Source organism: Copidosoma floridanum, unplaced genomic scaffold, assembly GCF_036245765.1.
Source record: "Copidosoma floridanum isolate Cflo_tuat_1 unplaced genomic scaffold, Cflo_Japanese_pri ptg000009l, whole genome shotgun sequence".
Lineage (NCBI taxonomy): Eukaryota > Metazoa > Arthropoda > Insecta > Hymenoptera > Encyrtidae > Copidosoma > Copidosoma floridanum.
In genome coordinates this window covers 7486892-7508016 of record NW_028321886.1, presented here as the reverse complement: position 1 = coordinate 7508016, position 21125 = coordinate 7486892, and the positions used below count along the sequence as shown (strand labels likewise).

General features: G+C 36.4%; 5 protein-coding genes across 14 annotated transcripts; 3 read left to right on the top strand and 2 right to left on the bottom strand.

The window, feature by feature from the left end:
- Positions 1-186: 186 nt before the first annotated feature.
- On the top strand, positions 187-2730 carry Mettl3 (methyltransferase like 3). Its single transcript, XM_014348210.2, has 3 exons — positions 187-586; positions 668-863; positions 933-2730. Exons 1-3 carry the CDS (start codon positions 427-429, stop codon positions 2278-2280), a joined length of 1704 nt encoding a protein of 567 aa, XP_014203696.1. The 5' UTR covers positions 187-426; the 3' UTR covers positions 2281-2730.
- LOC106635995 (neuroepithelial cell-transforming gene 1 protein) lies at positions 2598-5206 on the bottom strand. Of its 2 annotated transcripts, none has more exons than XM_014348211.2 (5): positions 4714-5206; positions 4253-4464; positions 3828-4179; positions 3315-3740; positions 2598-3220 (listed from the first exon to the last, which is right to left on the bottom strand). In XM_014348211.2, the coding sequence occupies exons 1-5, from the start codon at positions 4777-4779 to the stop codon at positions 2798-2800; spliced, it is 1479 nt and encodes a 492-aa protein (XP_014203697.2). In that variant the 5' UTR covers positions 4780-5206; the 3' UTR covers positions 2598-2797. The 2 variants fall into 2 exon arrangements, with proteins under 2 accessions (XP_014203697.2, XP_089445976.1); XM_089589850.1 differs by having other exon boundaries at positions 3828-4167.
- A 291-nt stretch (positions 5207-5497) lies between these two features.
- LOC106636029 (U1 small nuclear ribonucleoprotein A) lies at positions 5498-7025 on the top strand. The gene is made up of 3 exons (XM_023390641.2): positions 5498-5907; positions 6157-6399; positions 6470-7025. The coding sequence occupies exons 2-3, from the start codon at positions 6157-6159 to the stop codon at positions 6923-6925; spliced, it is 699 nt and encodes a 232-aa protein (XP_023246409.2). The 5' UTR covers positions 5498-5907; the 3' UTR covers positions 6926-7025.
- Positions 7026-7392: 367 nt separating this feature from the next.
- LOC106636081 (prestin) lies at positions 7393-13567 on the top strand. Of its 2 annotated transcripts, none has more exons than XM_014348343.2 (11): positions 7393-7758; positions 8357-8467; positions 8554-8826; positions 9013-9212; positions 9304-9468; positions 9545-9649; positions 9752-9885; positions 9975-10137; positions 10211-10411; positions 10487-10735; positions 10816-13567. In XM_014348343.2, the coding sequence occupies exons 1-11, from the start codon at positions 7698-7700 to the stop codon at positions 11251-11253; spliced, it is 2100 nt and encodes a 699-aa protein (XP_014203829.2). In that variant the 5' UTR covers positions 7393-7697; the 3' UTR covers positions 11254-13567. The 2 variants fall into 2 exon arrangements, with proteins under 2 accessions (XP_014203829.2, XP_014203830.2); XM_014348344.2 differs by lacking the exon at positions 7393-7758 and adding an exon at positions 8106-8293.
- A 1625-nt stretch (positions 13568-15192) lies between these two features.
- LOC106636079 (protein zyg-11 homolog B) lies at positions 15193-20064 on the bottom strand. 8 transcript variants are annotated; one of them, XM_014348339.2, is made up of 10 exons: positions 20041-20064; positions 18298-18541; positions 17980-18214; positions 17690-17884; positions 17201-17592; positions 16975-17120; positions 16514-16902; positions 16062-16431; positions 15638-15971; positions 15193-15551 (listed from the first exon to the last, which is right to left on the bottom strand). In XM_014348339.2, the coding sequence occupies exons 2-10, from the start codon at positions 18440-18442 to the stop codon at positions 15415-15417; spliced, it is 2343 nt and encodes a 780-aa protein (XP_014203825.2). In that variant the 5' UTR covers positions 18443-18541; positions 20041-20064; the 3' UTR covers positions 15193-15414. The 8 variants fall into 8 exon arrangements, with proteins under 8 accessions (XP_014203825.2, XP_014203827.2, XP_014203823.2 ...); XM_014348341.2 differs by lacking the exon at positions 20041-20064 and adding an exon at positions 20002-20021; XM_014348337.2 differs by lacking the exon at positions 20041-20064 and adding an exon at positions 19467-19485.
- Between the last annotated feature and the right edge of the window lie 1061 nt (positions 20065-21125).

The window sequence follows — 21125 nt, the reverse complement described above, 5'->3', positions numbered from 1 at the left end:
TTTTAACTATTATTGTATGAAAAACTGTATTTTAAGTATATACATGTTTGACAATAACATTGAACTGCAGCAGCAGAATCTCTGGCAGCAGGCGCCATTTTTTAAATGGTTTACACGCCAGTCAACCCAACGACCCAACCTGACCTTTCAATTTTAAACAACTTTTGCATGCTAGTTGAAAAAAAAAAAAATAAACACACAAAAGTGATAAATTACAATTGTTACAAATCGGTGTTTTCGAATCCGCAGGAGTGAAAGAAGTGCTTGTTTCTGGTCTTATCATTGGGGTTGTTAGTCAGTTATTACTATTATAGAGTTAGATCAATGGCACTTTTACAAATGCAACTGGAACGATCACCACGGACTTTAAAGTGAATTTTGGAGCTTCTGTGTGTTTTTGCGAATATTGGTAACAGCAAAAGTAATATGTCTGACGCTTTCGAAGAGATTCAAGCAATCAAGATCAAAAGGAATTGTTTGAGAGAAAAATTGCAGAAGAGAAAACGAGAGAGGCATGAATTATTTACCCTGACCTCTGGTGCTTCCCTAACTTCATCTCCTAGTAATGAGCCTCTCAAGTCTCCTGGTGATTATTATCTTCATTCGTGTGTGATATTACATCATTGAAATATAATTTAAACTTTATCATGCGATATTTTTTTATTAGGTTCGAACTCGACAACACTAACTAATTCAGCAGAATATGAGAGTGATATATTGAACATCCTTCACGACTCCAACACAAATTTGCCAATCACATCTGCAGAGCTGCTGGATCAGTTAAGAAAAAATTTGAATGCTGATGTATCACATGGCGACATCAATAAAATATTGGAGAAACTTGCCTCTCAAGATGTTGTTAAGTAAGTCAGCATTGACAAATTGTCTCTTACCTTATGTAATGAGATCTATAATCTCATTTTTTTTTTTAGAATCAAGGAAGTTACCGAAGATGATGTGTTTGGATATACAGTATTGTCTTTTGCTGAAGCATCGCCGCTTCAAGTTCAGTGCCTTTCTGAAATCATTGAAAATGCGGAAAGTACAGAATCAACTACATCAGAAACCAGTGACAATCCACCCCCAGAGAAGCAAATCAAACTCGATGCAAAGTGCACAGAGGATATTATGTCTCTAATATCCATGCCCACGATTCGCGAGAAAGAAAACAAAAAAGTCGGAGAACAGATCCTGGATCTGCTCTCAAAGCAAACATCCAAGGAAAAATCTCTGGCTGAAAGGTTCAGATCTCAAGGTGGAGCTCAGGTGATGGAGTTCTGTCCTCATGGAACGCGAGTCGACTGCGCCAAGCTCAATCAAGGATTTGCCAACAAGTGCAAAAAACTGCACTTTAAGAAAATCATTCAAGGTCACACCGATGAATCCCTTGGCGATTGTAGTTTTTTAAATACCTGTTTTCACATGGACACTTGTAAATATGTACATTACGAAGTTGACGGCTCAACGACTCAGCAGCAGCAGCAACAGCAGCAACAACAGCAGCAACAACAGCAGCAACAAAATAATGTGGGAATGGACGAGGGAGCGGCAAACGGCACCAACAGTGACAAGCACTCCGTGAATTCCGGTCCTGTTGATAATTCGCCGTTATTAGCGAACAAAGCCAGCGCAGAGTTAACTTTGTATCCTCCACAGTGGATACAGTGCGATCTGCGATACCTGGACATGACCGTGTTAGGCAAATTCGCGGTAATAATGGCAGATCCGCCATGGGACATTCACATGGAACTGCCGTATGGAACGATGTCGGATGACGAGATGCGACAGCTGGGCATCCCGGCGTTACAGGATGAGGGATTATTGTTCCTCTGGGTGACCGGCAGGGCTATGGAGTTGGGCAGAGAGTGTCTTCAGCTTTGGGGCTATGAGCGCGTCGACGAGATCATTTGGGTGAAGACGAACCAATTGCAGAGGATCATTCGTACAGGTCGCACGGGACATTGGTTGAATCATGGCAAGGAGCACTGTCTCGTAGGTATGAAAGGTAATCCGCGCATCAATCGTGGGCTCGATAGTGATGTCATCGTTGCTGAGGTCAGAGCCACGAGTCACAAGCCAGACGAAATTTACGGAATTATAGAACGTATGAGTCCTGGCACTAGGAAAATTGAATTATTTGGCAGGCCTCACAATGTCCAGCCCAATTGGATTACTCTTGGAAATCAAGTTGATGGCGTACATTTGGTTGATCCTCAATTGATTAAGGTTTTCAAAAAACGATATCCTGACGGCAATTCTATGAAACCCACGAAAACATAGTCAATTTTTTTTTTTTTTTTTTTTCACAACAAATTTTTCTTAATCCATTGATTGCTGCGAATTGCGGAATCAAAATATACATATACATCGAACGCAGTTTCGCAATCATAATTTTTATTTATAAAAATTGTTATACTTGTGAGTATGCTTTAAAAAAAATAGTTGTAAATATCTCATGTAAAAATGTCGATCCGAAGATTTTGACGAAATTGTAATCTTCGTGATGTTAGTAAAATGTGAATTGTAAAAAATTTCAAGGAGAGGGTAAAAATAACTATTTTAATATTATGATATAAAAGTTTAATACAAATCTCCGTTATATAAACGCTTACCGAGGCAGTATAGCGCTGTACAAAATATAAAATATTTTGTGTAATATTAGTTTACACTTAAAGATAACTCTTACCGTTTAGGACTTGGAAAGAGAGTTTGTTCGTCAAATCTTTGTATTGCTGATATTGGAATATATTAAGATTGTATGACTTGATTAGTATGCGAATAAAGCATTTTAATTAATTTACGTATTGTCGATACTGTTTCTGGCGTGCCTCAATAACGTCTTTCTTAAAGAAATCGTAAAGTAGCCGTCGTCGTTGTTCTTAGACCATCGATCGATTTCGTTTTTGATGCATTCAGGAACTTCTGGTTCATTTTCTTTACCCTTGCCGTTTAGCACTGCAGTCTGTTTTCGTCGAGACTCAAATCTGGGCTGTGAAAGACGTTTAAAAGAATCTAGCCAGTGTCGTCTGTGATGCTCGTCGCCGCAAAACAGAACGTGATCTCCAACTTTGAAGCTTGCTGGAGCTTTGTTTGGAGTTACTATTTGTATACTAAACTGGTCTGGAGGTATGACTGGGAAGCACAAATTATATTTGGAATTGGGGCGTCTGTTTGATTTGGTTATAGCGTAACACGTATTAAACAGGAAACAGTAGAATTTCTGAAAAAAGAAAAAAAGGCGTATAAAATTAAAAAAAACAAAAAAAACCACAAATACATTGTCAGAGGCAACATAAAATTTTAAAAATCCTTACCGTTCCTTTCGAGTCCTTTAGATAACCCTCAGTTATTAAATCTGTGGCAGTTTCAATACATTTGTTAGAATCATAGTCTGACCGAACATTTATCCGCGTTTTCGCTAATTTACATTCGGCATCACCCATAGCTAGATCAATGTCTTTCAGTAGATCGGACAATAACTCCTTAGCTATTTTTAAAGCAGCTTCGTCCACATGACCTCCAGGAGTGTGTCGTAAAATTTCAGTCACAAGGAGAGGATACTTGACTATTCTCGAGCGTGGTACATCGAGGTAAGTCCACAAATCGGTGGACCTCAGTGCTTCAGATTTCTTTTTTAAAAAGTCTTGAAAACGCTTACACAACTTTTTTGATTCCAAGATATGTCTTGCCCATACTTGAGTCCTACAACGATCCACGTATAAGTCTTTTAACTGGGCAAGCTGAAAAAAAGATGCAACATTTATGAGTATTTTTGAAGAAATGCTGAAAATGAACAGTTTATTAAATAATTTTTTTTTTTTTTATACCCAATCAACGAAAGTTGGCCCTAAACACTCGGTAAACCCTGATCTGTCTCTAAGCTCTACCATCTCATCTCGGAGTTTTCCATGAATCAGAATAAATTTTGATACATCTCCAAACACAGTCTCCAACTCTTGGTCAGTGAATAAACTAGTTGTCTGGAGTGGTTGATAGTAAAAATCTCTGAGTATGCATAAGTCATTTAACAGCACATTTTCGCCACAAAATAATTCATACATGGCCTCCTGTCTTTTGATTTCCCTTCTGCTCAAAGTTGAAACAATGTCCAATTCAGCGACATCGATCATCCAGCTTCTTACCGCAATATTACCAGCAAACTCATTACTCGTTCTCATCCTGAAAAAATAAAAAGTACTTTTAAATAATTCTGTCTAAACATTGGTACTGTAGGAACAAAACGAGAACTAACTTTTTTTTGGCAGAAGTAGGTTCAACATCTGAAAATGAGGCTTCGGAAGCATTGATGGTTCTGTCGTGTGACTTGCTGCTCACAGATGAAAAAAAGCTACTCGCCACCTCTGATATTTTTCTACGCTTCTTCCTCTTGCTCAAAGTGGAGTCAAGGGATATGTCCATGGAACTGATACTGATAGCATCGCTTTTTGGCCGTTTTCTTGATCGCTTTTCAACAAAACACATTTGCGTTATCACAGGTGAAATATAAAAAAACAAAACAGGATCGTGCTCATCGGTTGTGACAGTGAAAAAAAAAAAAAAAAAAAAAAACCTCGAAAATAATTTACACAAGGAAAAAAGACAGCAGCTTAATTGTTTGTCCAACTAATGTTTACAGTAAACGCGAGTGACGTGAAAATAGCAGGCCCGGCGTCCCTTATCAAGCTTACTAATAAATCAATAAGTGGAACTCACCAGCCAAAACTTCTTCTTTGGCTCCTGAAATGTAATTGTCAAATCGCAGTTGTCGTGCTCCTCCATTTTTCCACTCTCTGACGAAGAACACAATTGTGTATTACCTAAGTACTGACCGGTTAGGTAAAAAATTGCTTCTCTGCACTCAATTTGGGAAAAATTGCGACAGTTTAATCACATCGTGCGATTTCCGCACGGAAGGCTCTCACCCCCATGATTCCCCCTTAATCGCTTGCACTCAACTCACGATTATAAAATGCGCGTATAAAAAACTATTAGGATTAAAGCACCTATTGTTAAAAAAGCGCGAGGAACGTTGGACGGTTTTATACTTAAAAATTGTTATGCTCGTAATATCATATATCTCATCGTTGCGGTGTGCATCAAGTATTATAGGAACTCCATCCACGCGAAGGACAATGCAAAAACCGAATGCTGCCTGATACTGCGATGGGGCCTATGGAGTGTATGGACATGATGATGGGCGATGGGCGATGGGCGTCTAGCAGAGCGGCTGATGATTTTGAATATATTTGGGGCGCGTTCGCAAACGGAGTCTCCTCAATTTTTCAAGTTATTTTAAATTATTTTATCAAGTTTGAGTACAGTTTCAAGTTTCTTTGTTCTTTGATATACGTGTTATAATGTCTTTTGTTCTCTCCGTTTTTTTTTTTTTTTTTTTAATTTGAATGTGATAAACAAATGTTTTTTTAATCACCAAAAACGTAATTTCATTGGTTGAACGGTTTTCATGTATACACACACATTATTGTAAGTTGGTAGGTTGGGTTCATACATATAGAGCTAGTATAGCATATTGCAGTACCAGGTGCAACCGTGAACACGCTATTTTCGAGGTTGAGAGATTGATGCTATAACGTTCGGTTGCAGTCATTTAATATAGTGCTTATAAAAAATATTGTGCTCAAAAAAGTGTGAAAATCAAGACAAACCTTAAAACACAGTAAGGAACGGTTTTCATGTATACACACACATTATTGTAAGTTGGTAGGTTGGGTTCATACGTATAGAGCTAGTATAGCATATTGCAGTACCAGGTGCAACCGTGCAACACGCAATTTTCGAGGTTGAGAGATTGATGCTATAACGTTCGGTTGCAGTCATTTAATATAGTGCTTATAAAAAATATTGTGCTCAAAAAAGTGTGAAAATCAAGACAAACCTTAAAACACAGTAAGTAATTCAACTTTTCATGCTTGTTGCGTCAGTTTCTGTAACTCGTGGAATGCACACATAAAAGTACTCTAGCTCTTCTTTTACACCTCTAAAAGTTTGTAAACACTTTTATTTTATTTAAAACCGGAAAAGCTGGTTTTTACTCAACTGATTTGTCTTTTTGTTTCGGAAAATTGACTCTTAAATACATACTAACATTGTGGTTAACATCTAATTGACAACCATAACCTCAAAAAAATTTTTCAGATGACGATCGACATTCGGCCAAACAACACCATTTATATAAATAACCTTAATGAAAAAATTAAAAAGGAGGAGTTAAAAAAGTCCTTGTATGCCATATTTTCTCAATTTGGGCAAATCTTGGATATTGTCGCTCTAAAAAGTTTGAAGATGCGAGGACAGGCTTTCGTGATATTCAAGGAAATCAGCAGTGCTACAAATGCTCTGAGAGCTATGCAAGGATTTCCATTTTATGACAAGCCCATGGTAAGTCATTTTTTTGATTTACATTCTAGTATAAAACAACAATTGGTCGTAATTCAATTTTTACTTTCAGCGCATAAATTATTCTAAAACGGACAGTGACATCATTGCCAAACTAAAGGGCACATTTTCGGAGAGGCCCAAAAAACCCAAGAGAGTGGTGCCAGCAGCTGATGAAGAGGCAAAGAGAGCCAAGAAGAGGGCCAAAGAACAGGCCAAACAACAGCAAATGGGCTATGCTCCAGGAGCCCTACCTCAAATGGGCATGACGAATGCAGCTGTGCCGGAGCAACCTCCAAACCAAATTTTGTTCCTCACCAACCTACCGGACGAAACCAGCGAAATGATGCTGTCGATGCTATTTAACCAATTCCCTGGTTTCAAGGAAGTGCGATTGGTCCCAAATAGGCACGACATCGCATTTGTGGAGTTCGAAAACGAGGTGCAGTCTGGAGCAGCCAAAGATGCTCTTCAAGGGTTTAAGATAACGCCGTCTCACGCCATGAAGATATCATTCGCCAAGAAGTAAATTAAATGTATCATGTAACTTAGATTTTAAAAATAATATATAAGATTAATTCTAATGAGACTAAATTACTTTATACAATAAATTATTTTATACAATCGAATTTTTGTTGGGAATTTTCATCAAACAACCATTTTTCAAATTCAAACGATAGCCATATCGCTGTGTTGAACGCCGTATGTATACGAAATCAATGATTGCTCTCTCGGGGTTCAACTCTTCCACGATAATAATGATAATAATAATTATAATAAGAATAATAAAAATGACAATCATTGCTTCTGTATGTACATTAATAAAGTAAAGATTGCCGCGTCAAAGTTAAACAGCGATTATTCACTGTTGGGTGGCTCTTTTTTTTATCTCCTTCTCTTTTTCCCTCGCGCTCTCTCCCTCTAACATTTAAATGCTACGGTCAACTACTCGGACATTATATACCTAGTCACACGAGAGCCAAACGGCAGCTTAGTTGTAGGGGCAAACATATACTTATATTATAAAAGTACGGCAAAGCCAAACGAGAAGAGAATATAAAAGAGTAGTCGTCGTTGGTCACGCGGCGGTAATTGCTGTGTGATGCAATTAGCGCGAAAGCTCTCGCCGTTTGCTTGAAATTTAAATAAATAAAGAAAAAAACGAAGGTTAAAGAAATAATATTCGTGAGTGAGGTTTTTCCGGGGCGTCATTATCGAAAAAATATTCAGTGTCATCATCGTTGTCGTCGCTGTCTACGTCGCGCGTAGAACCCGAGAGAGAGAGAGAGGCTTATGAAACCATGGCATCGAGCACCGACAACATCATCGACCACCAACAACGAGACTCGCGTCGTTTTCAAGGTGAGTTTTTTTGTCTTCTCGATATACCTGTATATATCCTCGCACATGTATATACACGGCTATGCTCTTTATCGATATACATCATATTGTGCGCGACTGTAACGTTCGTTTAAATAATGCATACACCTACGCACTCAACTATAGGTATGCCCGTCTTTGTCTTTAGCTTCAAACGAGCAAGCAGTAGTGTGCGTCGTCTATGATATGCAGGAAGTGGGCACTCTGATGATGAACGATAGTTGCAATCGTTAAGTGGAAGGAAGAACGCACGTCATGCGCGGCACGTGTGCTAGAGTGCGGAACATTTTGTTGTTGACGTGATTTTTTTTTTTTTTTTTTTTTTTTTTTTCGTGGTTTCTTTTATTGTATTTCGCAAGCGCTTCCGGTTTTTGGGAAAAACATTTTTTTTACACTAACTTTAAAAAAAAAATTCTTTTCTATTTTAATAAATCAAGGCTGTTTGAGGTTTTAAAAGTTATCTGTCGCTCTTGGATATATACAATGGATAAATGGAAAATTAAATTTTTATACTTACGTAAGAGTTCATTTTCTTGTAAAAATAAAATTCTGGTGTTTTTATTAATTTCCTTTCATCCAGAAAATGAGAGAAAGGAGCCACAACCAACTTTGAAATTGGATGTCCAACGACCTGTACTTGAGGAGCAAGATTTACGGCTGTTGTACCAATATGAAAAACCTAAAGAATCTGGTATGCAAAAAGCAAGATTGACGATTATTCAATAAAAAAAATTTTTTTTTTTTTTTTTTTTCATTTTAATGTTGTAATTTTCGTAGTGATACAAAGTGTGAAGAAAATCGTAAGAAACTCAAATTGTAAAAAATGCATTCAAAGTACCATACCAGCCACTTACTGGCTTAGAAAATACAAGTGGAAAAACGATTTTATTTATGATACAATATCCGGCATTACTGTAGCTATAATGCATATACCTCAAGGTATGGCTTATGCACTATTAGGAAATTTGACTCCTGTTGTTGGGATATACATGGCATTCTTTCCTGTCCTTATGTACTTCTTTCTTGGTACTTCCAGACACGTTTCTATGGGTATGAACTATTAATTTTTTTAGATTATTTAAGCTAATTTTTTATTCTCGAATTTTGTGTACAAAAAAAATCATACAAATACCCATGTATGTATTTTATTTTTAAGTAAAATTTTTTTACTTAAAGACGCTTAAACTAATTTTAGACACGCTATTGTAACACTTTTTTTTTTTTTTTAATCTTTAGGAACATTTGCAGTAGTATGCTTAATGACGGGTAAAACAGTAAGTACTTACGCGACACATACTGACACCATCAACTATTACTTGGCAAATAATATGACTAGACAAGAGGGGTATCATTTGTTAAATAATTCAAATAATGTTGAAATTTATACACCAGTACAAGTTGCCACTGCTGTCACATTTATGGTTGGATTATTTCAAGTAAATATAAAAAAAATAAATGAATAAAATAATGCAGTTTCAGCACAAAATTAAACCGAAAATCATATTAATATTTCAAAATGTATTTCAGATTATCATGTACATATTTAGATTAGGAGCTATTAGTACCTTGTTGAATGAAGTTCTTGTAAATGGTTTTATATCTGGAGCTGCTGTGCAAGTTTTGTTATCGCAAGTATATGATCTCATAGGATTAGATACAAAAAAGCCAAAAGGGTACTTTAAGCTAATCAAAGTAAATATCACATGAGGCAAAAAAAGAAAATCTCTTTGATCACACATCGGTAATCCGTATTTATTTTTCGTTCCAGATGATTGTTATCATTTTCACTGATATAAGCCTTATGAACAAGAATGCCTTGATAATATCATTGATTACTTGCTCTATAATGATATTTAATAATCAATTTATAGCCGTGCGTACTCGGTTGAAAAAACTTTCTGCATTAAATTTCTCATGCTTATCTTGCGAAATGCTTGTTTAATCCTTACGTCAATCAATTACTGTTTTTATGCAGCCATGGCTGAGCAAACGATGCAGTTTTCCAGTGCCTATAGAATTAGTAGCTGTAATTGTCGGTGCATTGGTCTCTCGTTTCTTTGAACTACCAACTTTGTACGGCATAAAAGTTGTGGGGCACATACCTCCAGGGTGAATAATCCTTTAAATAAAATCATAACGCAACATGCTTGCAAGAAATAAATCTTATCAATGTTTAAGATGATTGTATAACCGGATAGAATACCTGAACCTCAGTTGCCAGCCTTCAATTTACTTCCTAAGATTGCTTTGGATAGCTTTGCAATAACAATTATCTCCTACACTGTGACAATGTCGATGAGCTTAATTTTTGCCAAAAAGTTGCACTACGAGGTCGATTCTAATCAAGAATTACTCGCAATGGTAATCAAACTAATGTTCGAAATTAAAATCATTACGTTCAGTTTATCTCAATAACAATAGCTTCTTTTAACAGGGTGGCAGTAATTTGTTTAGCGCTTTTTTCTGCTGCATGCCCGTCTCAGCGTCGTTGAGTAGATCTTTAATTCAGCAGCGCGTGGGAGGCAAGTCCCAATTAGCTAGTATAGTTTCTTGTTTGCTTTTGTTGGTAATACTCCTTTGGATTGGCCCGTTTTTCGAGCCGCTACCAAGATGTGTCTTGGCTTCAATTATCGTTGTGAGTAAACGTATACATTGAACAATATTTTCTGACGCACACAAAGCAGCTCAAAGTGTGAATTATAATTTTCAGGTGGCTCTTAAAGGAATCCTGGTGCAAGCCAAAGATTCGATAAAGTTTTGGAAATTGAGCAAAGTCGACGGTCTTGTGTGGACAGTTACCTTCCTCTCGACCATGTTAATTGGTATCGACGTCGGTTTGATTATCGGCCTGCTGGCGTCAATCACGAGTATTTTCATCCAAAGCGTGAGGCCGTACAGTTGTTTGCTCGGTCATGTTCCAAACACGGAGTTATACCTCGATACCAGCCGCTACATAGGAGTAAGTTTGTGAAAAATCATCCAACTTGTACAAAAGGAAAGAGTAACAATGATTTACCGATAAAAAATCGATTTTTTCAGGTAGCCGAAATTTTTGGCGTCAAAATATTCCATTACTCGGGAAGCTTGAGCTTCGCCAACGCAAGCCAACTCGGTCCGAATATACAAGCCAAAGTGGGCGTAGAGCCGCGCAAGATACTCAAGTACCGAGCCAAGTTGATGAAACGCAACAGAAACGCCTACGCGGAGTCGAGCGAGTTCGAGAACCGGTGCACCCTTCGCTGCATCGTCGTAGACATGAGCGCCGTGTCGTCGATAGACTCCGCCGGAGTAGCGGCTCTTCACGACGTTGTCTCGGAGTTTGCGAGTATCGACATACCCGTTTACTTGGCCGGGTGTCTGGGATCTGTGTATGATCTGATACACAAGTGCGACATCCTGAAAATCGGTGAGCTTGGTTTCACAGTTTTCGCTACGGTACACGACGCGGTGTTTTTCGCGCAACGCGAGCTCTGCTGATGTGCGCGACGTATAATATACAGATATAACGTTGCGTTAGTTTTGTTTCGTTGTTGTGGAGGTACATATTTTTGTATGATTTATTTTCTTTGTCCTCCTTTTTTCACGACAAAATATTTCCAATGATTCGCCTTCCCACATCAGAAGCAAATTTCTTGTTCCTATGACTCCTTCCACCTTTGCCCTTAATCAGCGCATCCACGTTGTTCTTATTCGGCATCTTTGCGGCATTCCGGTCCGCCGGCTCTATCGAGAGACCAATATCAAAGTCACTCTGGTAGAAAAGTTCCTTCTCCCCCAATAATCTTTTCTTGATCGATTCACTCGCTATATTTTACACGAATTGGTTGCATCGGCTATTATCTAGCCCGGCACCAAAAATCACAGTCTTACAACAGCCTCTTCAAACTTGCAAGGTATGTTTTGACATCTTCTCTAGGCTGTTGCCAGTACTCTTTAAATTTATAACGCTTCGTGATCACACGTGGTGCGCATTGCAGGTGTTCTCTCATAATTTTTTTCCAGTTGTTCACAACGGAAATTATTATAATATTATATCTCTATGAAATTAACCAGCAACGCTGGCCAATCCAAATTTCTTAAGAGCTCGCATGCTTCTTTTCCAGTTAAAGTCATTAATAAGGGCACTTGTTGCTCGCTACTTCGCTCACTATGTAAAATATTGTTGGAAACATTCAAGCCACATTGATCAGTTTTCATCCAACACAAATTCGCTTAGGCTGCCAATTGTCTTATGATAACGGTGTGTGTGACAACGTATGTCGATCCTGTTAAATGGCCGTTGGCAACTTCCTTTGTTTTTCCTCCAGCCTGTGTTTTTCTTGCTCATTGGCTTTTTGCTGCGCCACATCATCAAGAAAGACTCCCTCTGGTCTTTGGTGAACTTCTATCAATGATTTTTCATAATAAGACATCTTGCGCTCTCTTATTAATTTTCTTTAACCACAACTCTGTGCTGTTAGCGCGCGATTCACGAAAAAATCGCTCACTCTCAAATTTCTCCGTATATACTTATCGATTTACCTCGTTGCCAACTGTAATGTCCATGCGTGCAAAATAAGAGTATGGTAACTTTAAATAATTATTGTATTAAGAAGGTACCGGTGTAAGGAACTGCCTCATTTGAGGAGCTGACTATGTGCTAACGTCATGCGACTACTTTGGGTGAGATTAGGTCCAGTCTACCGTCTCGCGGTGAAAACGAGCAATCGTACTTGTATGTCCCGACCGTATACTGAACCATGCTGCTTACTATCGATAGCGCCAATTCAGTTCGATTAGGACATCGGGAATAATTTTTGCTATGCAGCTCTGCGGTCAGCAGACTGCCATGCAGACTCCATCTAAACCCAATAACCCTTTATGCTTTCGTGCTGACACAACATGTATGTACAGTTATGACACGTCGAATGCACAAATTTACTTCACTACAGAGAATATTTTTGTACTATAATAAACTGGTGTAATTCTTGACTCCTGTACATATATTTTGAATGTTTTTTTTTTTTATTTTTACATCAATTAAAAATATATTGTTTTTTGTAAATATTGTTGACCAATGTGACAAGATTATATTAGGCTAAACCGAAAGAACTTTATCAAAGCAATGTTCCGTAGTTTTCCAAAGATTCCTCATACAATTACGATGTATCAATCAAAGTTCGAGTTACCAGATAATTGTTTCAAGTACAAGTAATTGTGTTAGTATAATTGATAGATCTCTGAAAAGTGGTATATGTATTTTTATAATGAAGGTTTTAGAATTAAATACTTAAAGCAAAATACAATGTACTACTTAATATTCCAAAATATTAAAAAAATGTTGTTCGTATAAGTACGTTAATTACTACAAGTTTTACGTGAAGAATAACAGGATAATCAATAATTTACTTAATTTACAGTAATTGACAAAAATAATAGTGTTAAGTAGCGTGAAATATTGATTTTTTCATTTTAGGAAAACATGTTATACTTAAGTATAGATAAAAAGCCCGTCTACGATTAGACGGACTTGTGATCGCGAGGCCCATGTTTCATTTCTTGACCTCTGCCTTGTTACGTGCGTCTTAACAAAGTAAAATGGTGTTTAAAGGTATTTGTACATAATAAAAAAAAAAGGTTTAGATGTTTTTACGACTCTCTATAAAAAAAAATATTTTCTGAAATGTATAATTTTTATCAATATGTATTTGTATAACATAATAAAAAGTAATACGTAATCAATATATTTGTATTACGATTTGTAGGCGATCGATGAAATAAAAATTGAATAAAAATGAATGAAATAAAAACATTCCGTATAATGATGGGTTTTGAATTAAAAAAATGCACCTGTTTTTTTTTTTTATTTATTTATTTTTTATATTAATCGATCATCAATTTCCCGACCGTCTATTACATATCTTTCATTAATTCTACAACACTTGGACATGATCAGATCTACATCCAAGATTAACAAATATATATATATATATATTTATATATATCGACAGAGGAAAAAGGCAAATATCGCTTTCTTGTATTTGTTTTTTTTTTCTTCTTTTGATAAATTACAACGTTTACAATGCATAGGCGCGCACCGTTAAACTGGTAATATTATATAATTGCTCATTAAACTACAGAGTCTCTGTTATCATTTGCAAATATAATTTTCTATAATTTATAATACTCTTTAACAATAGTTGCCCAGGACGGCATGTAGCCAAAAATATAATCGATTAGCTTGACAAAAATTGTTTTGTAGGTTTTTTTTTCCAGTCCACAAATGTAATCATACAATTTGAATCTAGACTAGGGCTGTTTTAAAAAGTATACTTTGGAAACTGAAATTCATTTTTTTCGGTAAATAGATTTAAAAACAGTATTAAAATGTCAATGTACAAATTGACAAATAATTTATTGTCAATATCTAATAATATAATCTTACAAATAAAATAAGATTTTATTCTCGCTACTTAATCCTCTGTAACGATGTACATTTCTATTCGAATTTTCATGAATATTGAACCACGTCTGCATTTGCGAGAATTAGTTCGATTTTATAATAAATCGTGTTAAGAAATGATATCATTGTTAATAAATAAAATGTACATGTTTGATTTTTGTGAAAATTCAAAAAAATCAATAATCTTTTTTTAACTTCAAAATAAATTGTTACTGCTTTTCTTTCATAAAAAAATAATTCGTTTTCAACACTTTACAAGAAAGTTATGAGCAAACGAGATAAAACAAGCAACAATGGAATACCTAATATGGAAAATGTAATTAAAAAAACTTAGCTACCTAAATAAATAAATCGCATAACATATAGTCACATAGTTCATGTTGCTCATCTAAAACAATCTAATTTGTTTCTAAAAAAAACTTACATTCAAGTACTCTACAAGCCTTCATCGAGGCCACGAAGATATATCATGTACAATCTTGGAAAATACCCAGTATTGTTAGTTTTTTTTTTTTTTCTTTTTTATTTATCTCGTTAGCCGTATAAATCATCAAGTGCATCTAAGAAAATTAAAAGGTCTGTTTTTTCTCTGTCTCGCAATCAATGCCTGGTTGATTTGCAATAGTACAGCCCTAGTACGGATTTTCTTAGCAGAATCAGGACCAGAGGTAAAGAGAGAGAGAGAAAACTAAAAGGTTTAGTCATCAAAGACTATGTATATTGATTGAGGTGGTAGAGGAGTGAAGCGGCTGGGAGAAAATAGATGTTTTAGTTCATATTTTTTTTTTTTTTTTTTTTTTTTTTTTCGTAAGAGAATAAATTGACTAGCATACCAACCAGTGAGAGATGTTTTTGCTCGATCAACAGTATCTAATTTCTTTTAAATCCGTTTCGTGTAAGCTTTTGCTCGGTGATAAGGTGGGACTGATAACGACGCGCGATTTCGAAAAGAAAAAGCATTGTTGTCGTGTATATTTTGCAGGCATAACCGACAAATTGCTTCTCGGACCTTTCCCTCTTGACTAAACGATCGTGGATTGTGGATCATCAGCTTTTTTTTTTTTTTTTTTCATTTTTTTTTCTTTTTTTCATAATAGAGTCGCATGATCGCAATCGTCATGCTTCAACGACGAGAGACAATAATAATGATAATAATGATAATGGGCTACACGGCGTTCAGGCCCTTGATCGTGTTATCACGGCTGTTGCGCCAGAGTGTCGAGGATCGCGCGACACAGGTTTCGCACACCCGGCTGAGTTGTGCTGTCGTTTTCCAGCTCTTTAAGAATTTCCACTCCTTTCTCGTGCACCAGCATATCGCAATAACGTTTAGCTAATGGCAACACAACACCCCAATTAACTGGTTGTTTTGCATGTAAATTTGAGGAATTTTAAAGCAAAGAAAAAAAAATTACTTACGGTTCTTGGTGCACACGTGGTGTATGGCCCAGGCAGCCCAGAGCTGGACGGGATAGGCGTCGGCGCAGCGTAGCAACGGAAAGAACGGATGAAAGCTCCTATACGCCACCATTTCGCCTTGAGGTGTCTGCCAGTTGGTTACTGCACGTGCCAGCTGATTCAATAATTGGGGACGAGTCGAGGCGATCGTGTTCCATAAAGCAGGCCCATCGCTTAGCAAGTGGGCTGCTATACCAGCTGCAAAGTATGAAACGTCGATGTGTTTGGAGTCAAGAAGCTGTGAGAGCATCGAGATAAAACGTGACTGCATCAATCGTTGTCTCAGATGAACCACCTGAAAAATGTAGGAACAAAGTTTCGTTTGAAATATTTATGATTGCCTGATTGGATTCGTTTCAAACAATACAACGAGGCCTTTCATTACTTCAGCAATGTTGTTGAGAAGTCCCAGTACTTTGGTCTCGACACTCGACTCGCCTTGGAAACTGTCTAGCACCTCCAAGAACAACTCCATGCCACCCTCCTCCAAAAAGACTTTGCACGTAGTTGCGCTTTCGTCGGTCAGGTTCCACAGGGCGCTCAAGGTGAATTTCATCGTTATATCGACCGACTTGGACTGCACCTTTGAACGCACCATCGACAACAATTTGGCCATGTACTGAGGTTGTGAGCCTAGCATTGACGTTTCTATTGTTGATATTTTAGCGGCCAGTATTGAACAAATAGCTACCGACATACGATTCATAGACGCATCGTTGAACGCCGATAAACAATTCATAACGAGTTTAGCGCATCTGTAAAGTAAATCATCAAGTCATTCACAGTTTTTTTTTTCTTTGCCTTGGAAACAAAGGTCGTTGAAATAATATTCTGTACCTGTATTTATCAAAAGCAACATCCTGCAAAATTCTATCACTGCACAGGGTCAACAGAGTATTTTTCTGAAGTTGAAACTCGTTAGGATAGGATTCCATAGCAGTCAATGTCAGATCGACAATTTGTTTTAGCACAGACGGGTGAATTTTTGTGGCCAACTCGCCTTTCGTGAGATTATAGAGACAAGCTGTACCAGCCATTTGTACGCGGAATTTCTGCGGATGCGCTCGCATGCCGGGTATCACGAGTTTTATAACGTCGACTCGCGCTTCGTTGAAGTGGGAAGTTAACCGAAATAGATTGTACAGGCATTTTTGCACGTAAATTGGCCTGTTCGGGTACCGCCTCAAGGCTTCTAAAATTTGAGATTCCGTCGCTGTACCACTCACCTGTAAATGTGAGATATAATGCAAAATCTTGATTTTTAACGAATATTTTGATAATACTTCAAAGTGACTTACCACAAGATCCGACCTGAAGTTTTTGTTTGAAGGATTCATCAGACAGTCTTCGTAACAAGCATCGGAATGAACAAGCCCCAAGAATTTTAAATGTTTATGCGCTTGCACGAAATTCCATAAATCCTTGCCATCAATATCATCCTTTCCTAAAATAATAAATGAAAAATAACGTGACGCATATATTGCAACAGTGCGTACAGACAAAAAAATTATATCCGATCAATACCTGATGCGTCTAAGCTTATTAAATGCGGCATACAATCGGTTGCTTTTAATAAGTCCGTTATTTTGGATCGTACGGGCGCAAATACCTCAAATACGTACGCATCTCTCTCGTCCGATATATCTAAATGTCTCAGCTCGTTCAATTCCAACAATACGGATATCATATTTCCACAGCCACTTGTTTTTAAATTATACATGTAGAGCGTTTTCAATCGATCCTTGCACTTTCTCAATGGTGAGATATCGTCAACTCGAGTGCACGATATATCAAGGCTTTCCAACAGTGGCAAATCTTCGACGACTATCTCTAATCCATGTTTGTTGAATTCAGTACCCGACACATTTAATATTTGTAGAGAACGTAATTTACCTAAAGCTACTACGATACAATATCTGTGAAACCAAAAGTACTCGATTAGTTCTATAGTTGTCATAAATTTGTAATTATTAATCTCTAAATTATGTATTTCTAAGACAATTTTAGATTTACCTTGTACAATCCATAAAGCTTCCTCTAGCAAGACTTAGTGATCTAAGGTTTTGCAAACTCCATTCACTCAAACAAGTGATCAAATCATTAACAGTAATTTTTAATCCATTCACTTCTAAATCTACAATTTTATGTTGTTTGAGAACTTTGAGTCCCTTAGCAGTGAGATTTGATGCATCTTTTAACTTAACGTGCCTGAAACATTCAAGACACAAATTTGAAAAAATATTACCTCATGCAGCTAGTGAATAAAATTATTTGATAAGTTGGCAATTTTAAAAACCACATACCTTAGTCTCGTGGTTTTCGAATCAAAGAGTGTGATTGTAAAATCGGAGAGTTTACTTCTTTCACACAAACTGTATAGCAGTTGCTCCGAAATCTCTGTTGGTAAAAAGATATCTGGATCTTTGAAACTAAGTCTGGTTGAGTTATTAGCGGAATTATGACTACTTGAACTGGTTGGCAAAGCACCTTGAGAGGAATCTGAGGTGCCTTCTCCTACACTGCAACTTTCTTCTTCATCTAAAACATTTGTTTACAAGTAAAATACAGTGACTAATGAATTTTTAAGAAAATAAACTTGATACCGTTTAAAATATACTCACATACTACGGATGAAGTAGAAATACAGCCGGAAGAGGAAGAAGAACCACCCCCATTTTCTTGGGGGTGGTACTCACAGAGTGCCATAACATTATCACAGATATAGTCAATGCAGACTTCTTGCAAACTTCTTGGTGATTCAAACATTTTTGAATCAGTTTTTTATTGATGCATTGATTAAAATTTCCCTCTTTGCACTCTCATAAACCTTGTAACCTCAATTCTTTGTTTTCCTCTGGACATGATCTGTAAACATGAAAGAACAAAACTGAGGTTTCTTCAATGCTACTGTATTATACTTTCTAATGAAATTTCAATGCTTTTTAATTATTTTTACTATAGTAGAAAGTTACAATATTTAATCTATTTTCAATCGTTAATGTCAAATCTGAACCATTTCCAACTCCAAACACTTTTAATTTATTTAAGTACTTTATTTCACAAGATATAAGAAAATGTACACACTATGCACACACGAAACTGAAGACGAATAACTAATGAGCGACACTTTCACAAAATGTACTGATAAATATTAATCACGCAAGTAGGTAGGTACTAAAGTATCACGTGCAGCAATAAGTCTAGATGAAGAGGAAGTACAGTATGAACTTAATTTTCGAAAATGCAAACATGCTATCTACAGTGCTGGCACTCCGTTGTCAATCCGATGTCATTGGAAGTGGAAAAAAAAAGAGCAAACGACACAGATACCTAAAGACGAAGAAGAGTAGCCAAAAAAGGTGGGGAAAAGAGAAAGAGAGAAGAGAGAACATGAGGTTGGATTATTTTAATCATGTTATGAACCTAAGTATATACCTTCCGCGTTCTCGGGAAAATAAGCGATCGTATAGTCGTATAGCGCTGTAGAGTATACACACTGATATTACTGAACTGATTATAAAGTACATATATACACATCAGGCATGTATAAATACTAAATACATTCACATGCGTACACGGCTACATCCACACAAATACGCGTTCCTCCCTTTGTTACATAAGTAATTCTTGACATTGTTTATTTGTTTGTACGTTTTTTTTTTTATTTTCACTTTCGAACAGCAGCACTACTTACAATCATTTATACTTAATACCATTAAGAACAATTGTATGTTAAAGCAGGCACTGATACTTGTGTACTTATGTACAAACAAAACGTATATAAACACACTGGAAATAAAATTGATGGGTGGGAGTCTGGGAGTTGTGCTACCAGCTGAGAAGGTTACTTCTTGCTGCTAGTTGTGTCCTTGGCCTCTTCTCTTGAGAAATAAGTATACCTGCGCGTAAACCTTAGCTCCACAGCTTAGGATAGGTTGTTCTGTAAAAAGGGTGGATCACAAAATATACACCTACTACGCAGCTCGTCCTGCATCATGGTAATGATAAGCAAAACAAAAAACATCTTTGTGATCTTCCATCAGACAATGCACAGAGAGAGAGCAGAGAGCAGACAAACTATGTTCATCGAAATTTGATGTATATTGACACACATAACATATTATACACACATCAACACCCGATCACACACATGTTCGTATGCCTATTAAAACGTTTTGCATCTACGAAAGTAGACAACAAACACTCTCGAGCACACTCGCGTTTTTGACCACAAACTACTCAATACCGTGCACGATGGTGTGAAATGATATAATAAGCCACGAAGCACTATAAGTACACGATTGAGTCACTATTTAAGTACCTACTAAGTTTGTTGAAACAGCTGTGCCCAATTCAATTCTCACCTCAAAGTGCTGCATCAATCGCCATCTTGAACCAGTGCACAATACATATACCTATATATTTTCCATCTGTCAAAGTATATTATAGATTATTTGTATACTTGGTATTTTTTTCTTCTATGTTATTTGATTATAACTTTTGTATCTATAACTACAGGCACTTTGGATGAATAAAAAAACAGTCTAAGAACAGCAAAACTGATAATTCTTTATTATTGTTGTTATTATTATTATTTTTTTTTTTCGTACTTGTAGGTATATAATAACGTTGATCACCAAAACGAGAAGACTCTATAGATTATAATCATTTATCAAACTTTTGCATATATTGGCTAACTTTTTTCTTGTCATTTTCCTTTTTTATTTCGCAATTTTCGGCTATTTTCAACGTAGGTTACAACAGAGAAAACGATCATAACGATTGAGAAACAAAAAAAAAGCCCAGGGTGAGCTCTCTTTTCTTCTGTGATTACCTTTAATAGGTAAAAATTATGTATTTTTGATTGTTTCCACTCTAAAATATGTACCACTAAGAGATTTTTTACATTTATTCTTTTATGCCTTCAACTTATGCACCATAGCTCCATTGTAACTTTTTTCGGTCTCTTTGGATGTCGATAAAAATAATACTTACTTTTCACTTCACATAACATTGTTAAGTATATGGATATATCTTATCGGTATTCATGAATTTTAAAAAATGCGCGCAAAATTTATACGTCCGCGTATATTTTCGAACTGCTGTTGGCAAACTTGATGCGCTTAAATTCAACCGTTTAGTATATTATATAGTAACCAAATATGATAAATTGTTTATTATATTTTTTATGCTGTTGATGCTCCAATGCTATTTATATTCTTAAAATGGCTAAGTATTTTTTTTTTTTTTTTTTTTTTTGATAAAACGAATAATCAAAGTTGCAAAATGTTTTGATGGATTTATTGTGAAAGTAAGGGAATAAAAAAATTAGGGACTTATTTGTGATACTTCTTAAAAAGAAATCTTGTGGAAAAGAGGTGCTCCAAGATTTCTTCTAGTTATCTTTGAGGAGATATTTTTAACTCGGCGGTTGGTATGCGTGTTTGCA